At 37.8% G+C, this 6,260-nt stretch overlaps 1 protein-coding gene across 4 annotated transcripts in view; it reads right to left on the bottom strand.

The window, feature by feature from the left end:
* The window catches only part of LOC138024193 (MAP kinase-interacting serine/threonine-protein kinase 1-like), a 22,272-nt gene extending 19,442 nt beyond the window's left edge, over positions 1-2,830 (bottom strand). Inside the window, exons 1-3 of one of the 4 annotated variants that reach the window (XM_068871303.1) lie at positions 2,726-2,830; positions 2,506-2,536; positions 262-417 (exon numbers count right to left, since the gene is read on the bottom strand). In XM_068871303.1, coding sequence (XP_068727404.1) covers positions 262-417; positions 2,506-2,536; positions 2,726-2,770 — 232 coding nt within the window. In that variant the 5' untranslated portion in view covers positions 2,771-2,830. The remainder of the gene's footprint in view (positions 1-261; positions 418-2,505; positions 2,537-2,725) is intronic. The other 3 variants (XM_068871306.1, XM_068871305.1, XM_068871304.1) reach the window with 3 other exon arrangements.
* Between the last annotated feature and the right edge of the window lie 3,430 nt (positions 2,831-6,260).

Below are 6,260 nucleotides of genomic sequence, written 5' to 3'. Positions count from 1 at the left end.
GACGCACTGTGAGAGTAAAGTGTCTTGCCCAAGAAGACAACACAATGACCCGGCCCAGGGCTCAAACCCGGACCGCTTGATCTGGAGTCCAGCGTGCTAAAAGTTGACCTCTAACATGTTAGTAAATGGTAAACTTGTTCGCTTTCTTCCATCAGCGATTTGTTTCATGCATGTTTTTAATTATCACCACCAACGTTATTCCGGTGTTCCGGTATTGTTTCCATTTTTTCCGTTCTCATATAATTCTCGTGATGGCTATACCTTCAATAGGAGGTTCCATATCTCCTCCAGGGTCAATGAGATTTTCTTTCTGCATCCAAGGATTCTCACTTTCGCCTCCTACTTTACCTGGCTCTGTCCTATGATCATGCATGCAGTTTTCAGGACTGGTATCTTTCTTACTCTGTTCAACTGAAGCTACATAATTATATACATGAAAACAGAAATAAGAATTGAGTGATTGATTGGTGATCTCAGGCAAGTCAATTAATAACTCTACTTCATCCTCATCAAGGGGAAAATATAATGACTATAAAAAACTAGATCATTGCATAATGCAGTTCTAGTGTTTTGATTGGCTTAGCCATCATGGTATATGAGCTAATAATATGCAGAACAAAATTACTCAATTCTGATTGGTTGAGACCAGTGCTGTTTTTGTAAAACACAGTGCAAAAAAAAGAGTTAATTCAGTGTAATTTACAGACAGAATCTTCCATTTGATTGGCTAATCAACGACAGGATTTGATTAGAACCAATCAAATCTTTTGTTTTGAAATTAAACTCAAGCCCTGGATGGCACAATTTTTGTGTGATTGTGTGATACGTGTTGCGGCGTGTGTTGCTTCTGCTTAACCATCTCAAATTTTTTCATGTCCATTATTTATAAGTAAGCACATGACTTTTTTCATGCAATTATTTAGAATAAAATTAATGAGCACTTATAAATTTTTTCAAAGACTAAAAATTGCACTCGCCCTGCAGGCCAGTGCAATTTTGCTTATCTTTGAAAAAAATTATTGGTGCTTATTTATTCCAAATTGTACTTGAAATCATGTGATTACTTATACTTATTATACCATGCTCTACACATATATATAACTATAAACCTCCTCTTTTTTGTTTTTACAAAATATAAGTAGGGAAGATTTAGCCACCCATAATTTGTGGACATTTTTAATAAAACAATTATTGTTCCACCCTCACTTGTTGGATATGACATGATTATAGCCAAATAGACCTTTTTCGCTTGTACATTTCGTTTTCCCAATACAAATCATGTGATAATACTCAGGAGGATTGGTCCTTTGTTTTGCTCATTAAAAAGAGCGCATGCAAGCATGAATATGTCTGCATGCACCATTTTTAATGAACAAGAGAAAGGACCAAATCTCCTGGGTATTATCACATGATCTGTATTGGGAAAACAAAACGTACAAGCAAAAAAGGTTTGTTGGGGCTACACACACGTCATTGCCTATCTATCACCTCATATCCAACGTACCCATGCTCATGGAATAAAAATTGTTAAATACAACAAAGGCAAGGTTCAAATTGCAACCTGGCCTGGATTGCCCAAAGCATGGTTAGCTGCACTAACAAGTATCAAATAGCAAGGAAACCTCTAGGTTTTGATACCTCTTAACCAATGGTTAGTGCTAACCAGGCTTCAAGCAACCAGCTCCAAATTGACAAATTAGACATAGTTTGATGCAACGCTGGTTCGGTTTGTGGAAATTTGAATACATAGATCTAAATCTACATCTACATGTTCCAGCACTCATCAAAGTCCCTACTTGGCTGTTTCTGCTTAGTCGTAAGCCTTATTAGACACTGATCACTGCCAAGCCAGCCACTTCAGCTGGAGAGAACAGGACAGCCACAACACCCAAAGGCAGCATTTTCTCCTCAGCTCTTTTAAGATCCTGAGTGTTGATCCAGCTGGTGTTCGAACCCGCAACCTCTCGCATGAAGCCCGATGCTCAACCAACTGAGCCACCAGTGCGCCGCTTTAAAAAGTTATAATTCAAAGACCAGGTTTTTCTTTTAACTTTTAAAGCTACCTTCAAGTTTCTCCAGACCAGTATGTAGCTGAGCATCAAACTTATGTCTTAATATAATGTCTACATAACATAACACAAACTTAATTAAAATAAGTTAATGCTGATCGTCGCAGTTATTATATGGTTTTCATATAATTATTAACTCTCGTCACATCTTGTTAAATTAAATTAAGGAGTCAAGGACATGCCCAATATGATTCGCTTGCAACATCACCAACACTAAAATAATAAGAATCAAGGTTGCGTCTGAGTGTCCGCCAACCGGAGAGTATTTTCCAAATACTCTGTGACCACATCAGACTCAGACAAAGTGCGTTTTTATGTGGCTTCACGTAACAACTGTCTGCATCGATGACGCGATCGAAATGGGAAAAATATTCGAGGTAAATCCAATATATTTCTTTATGTAATTAAATCTGTCATATTGATTAAGTGTCTTCACCTTTTCCATTGCTTTCGGTAGCATTTGCCAGCTAAATCAAACGAGAAAAAGCTAATCAAAATACTTGCAACTAAGCGAAAGAAAGATGCAAAGCGAAGCGAAAGTGGAAAATGTATAAAGCGCCATCAGTTTTCTTATCAATCTCAAAAAAAAAAAAAAAATTAAAGACACAGAGTCAACGACAAGTTCAAATATCAATAACCAATTTATAAAAACAAACCTTGAAGTTTTGACTGAAAAGAACAAGCTCTTCTACTTCCGCCATGATTTTTTTGTCCCGCGAAGTTTTCAAATCATGCTCGTCACGAAGATATTCCGGGAAAATACGAAGATTCCCGAGAAAACCCGCAATCTTTGGAGACCACCCCTCCCCCAAAAATCATAGATAACAAAATGGCGAGAGGCGGAAAGGGCATTTCTGTCCCATTTTAATCTGTCAAAGACTGTGGCCAAAAGCGACAAACAAATAACTTGAAACAGAATGCTAGATCACTTGCTAAATCAGCAACGTGACCTGATCACCATTTTATCTCAAAAAAATTAAAAATATTAATTAATCTAACATTTTATTCACACAGGGATGTGAAGAGGAAGTAATACATGTAAATATGAAAATAAGATTTGTGACAGCAAAAGGACATTTAAAAGGCTTTAAGCAGGCTTTTGACATGAGATGAAGGTGGAAATCGGAGAATACCCTGAAATCCACTTACTCTTTCTAACGTAAATGCTGGCAGTACCAGCTGCAAAAGGTTACCTCGGTTACCAGATGTTCTGCTTCTGGGGTTATGAAGCAGTATATGGATTACAGTTACCTGGGACCCAGGGTATCAACAGATGGGAATTAATAAACTAAAAAAAAAATTGCAATTGCTTCATAATTAATATTTGATTTGATTTTAAGCAGAATAAATCAAGACTTAGCTAATTTTGGTGACAAACAAAGATTTATGTGTGGTGTCAAGGATAATAAAATGTTTCTTGGCAACAGCTTTCATTTTTAATCGGACCCTCACTCCATGGACCATACCCCAAAAAGATAAAATTGCTGAATATGACGACAATTCGCCCTTGTCACATGGCGGCCATATTGTCCCAGGAGACCAAAAATGCTTTGTTTTACCACGCCAAGCCTCACCCCCATGGTTTCCACTGCGAGGCTTGGCGTGGTAAAACAAAGCTTTTTTGGTCTCCCAGGACAATATGGCTGGTGTGTGACATGGGCGAATAGGAAGGGGGCAACAAAATCACAGGCACATCCAGAGGAGAGAAGACAAGAAAGCAAGTGACAAGTGCATGAGAACTTTTCCCCATCTTTCCTCACCTCAATAAACTTTTAAAATACAGTGGTACAATACTTACAGGGGACCTGCGGCTTATCTACCGGTGTTTACGGTAGTTTATTGATACACCATGACTATTTCATTGTTGCAAGCTTTCATTGACTCAATTTGCCACTTGTTCAAGCTGCCCTAGGGGTTGCCCGTAGGAGTGGTCCATGTTTTGTACAAGTTCCTTCCACTGCACAACAAGTGATCAGTGTCCTTTGAGTTTAATAGTGGATATTTACATGAGACGGGCACAAACTCAGGCCGGTATGAACTTGTACAAAATACTTGAAGCCTGGTATCAGGATGAAATGATATGTTTTGTCTCATAAATATATCGCAGGCCCAAAAGCATACAGGCTTGAAATTTCTGGATCCGGTTTGAGATTTGTTATTTACATGAGAACAAAACAGATTCAGAGTGGCATGAGAGTTTCTCGCCTTTGTCCAGCAACCGAGACAGTCATACTGAGCTCATTGTCAGGTAGGTCTTGTGTAAATGCAAGAAAAGAAATGTATAGAGGCCGATACAGACTCATGCCCGTCTCAGCTTGTGTTGGTCTCGTGTTAATATCCCCTAGGCTAATAATTTTTCTCCTCCATCATGGCTTCAATATCTTTCCAGTTTATACCAATAATAAGCTCAAAATATAGACTAGTTGTTTCCAATATGTCCTTTGGTAAGATGTCACAAGCAGCAAGGTCTGTAGCAAGACAAGTCAAGGTTACCACCAACTTGGTTGCTACCCACCCAACTGTAAGACAACAAACATTAATTGAGAAGACGTGTATCCTTTTGATGACTCTGACCTTGTGATTGCTAGCATAGACATCCTATTACTGCACTTTAGGAGAGTCACAAGAACTAGGTCATTAATAAATAAAGATGACAGTCTTGTCAAAAATGTGGCAAATCTATTAACCCATTGCCTACAAGGAGAGAGACTTGATAGATTTTACCAGAAACCCATAATTGGTTTCTAATTTTTAATACTCAAACACCAAATGATTTTACCCATCAATGGGCACAGTTCAGGAGCCAGTGGGTCACCAACCTCTTCATTCAATCAAAAACTATGTCCCCTTTTAAAATAGTGAATGTGAACCTTGGTGCTCTGATGATGACTGGAGTGATACTTGGAAAAAATCCAACTTCAATGTGCTTAAGGTACTACACTAAGAGAAAAGAAAAGAAACAGAAAGGGAGACACCCAGTGTAGCCCTTGAGTTGTTCCAGGAGCCGCGGAGTATGTTTGAAAGCGGGCGGGCTAGGTCTTGGTATAGGTACGAGTAGTGTAAATTACTAAGTCTTTGATCAAGCCTGAAAACAACATGGTAAGAAAAAGTGGGAGGGGGGTATAGCCCCTCCTCCCAGCCCCTCTCTCTCCATGGCCACTTTGTTCTAAGACGATAATTAAGAAAGGCTGAAACTTAATCACATGAAATTTAAAATGCATTGCTCCCATGGGGATGTTTCCAAAATTAGTTCCCAGCTACTATCCTTCAGTCTTTTTTTCTCTTGAAGTCTGAAGTTTTCTGGCTTCTTTTACCTGTGTGGTGTTTGTTCTTGCCCATTTACACATGGAGAGGACCACAGAGCAGATAGATAACGTAGCATAAAGAGTGGTTACAGGTCACTTGGCATTAGAGGAAACAAGTCCATCTGCCCTTGTTGACAGCTCAATCCTTCAATATTACTGTCGCTAATCACATAATACAAACAATTTACACAAATACTACACTTGAATCATTTGAGAGCTGGAATGACATGACAGATTACAAGAGCCAAAATCTAGCTACAACATAAAGATGCAACACCACTAGGTACAGAAAACTAAAAACACCTTGAGGGAAAAACTGAGAAAATAAATTATTATTCAGAACCAGAAACAATGGACCTAATCAGATCCCAGTTGTTAGAATATCGCATCTGAAAGCTGCATGTAAATAGTACAGTCCCAATGCCTGGTGCTGCTTCAAATGCCTCACCACACAAAATTGATCCCTAAAGCAGGAAGCCCAATAACATCACTAAAGAAAAACAATATAATAGAAATGCGAATAGCCATTTTCTAAATGAAATAATTCCTTTGTGGTAACTATTCCTTTTATCATTCAATGCAAGTTAAAAGGTAAATACTTCAGCACCTAACTTTCATTACGATTGTTATAAACGGACAACAATAATAATAATAATAATAATAATAATAATAAATAATAATAATAATATTATTATTATTATTATTTATTTATTATTATTATTCAGAGATTAAGCAAATTACAATCATATTATACTTTTGTGGGAACATGAACATTACATAACTACAGCCTGGGTGGCTGAGAAGGAGACCTGTAATATTAATATTCATCACCCCTTCTGGATGACGGTACTAATAATATCAAACAACCACAACAACAACAATAATA

The sequence above is a fragment of the Montipora capricornis genome, chromosome 11 (genome assembly GCF_036669925.1).
Source record: "Montipora capricornis isolate CH-2021 chromosome 11, ASM3666992v2, whole genome shotgun sequence".
Classification (NCBI taxonomy): Eukaryota; Metazoa; Cnidaria; class Anthozoa; order Scleractinia; family Acroporidae; genus Montipora; species Montipora capricornis.
The sequence above is the reverse complement of the archived record's forward strand: the minus strand, read 5'-3'. Positions and strand labels throughout refer to the sequence as shown.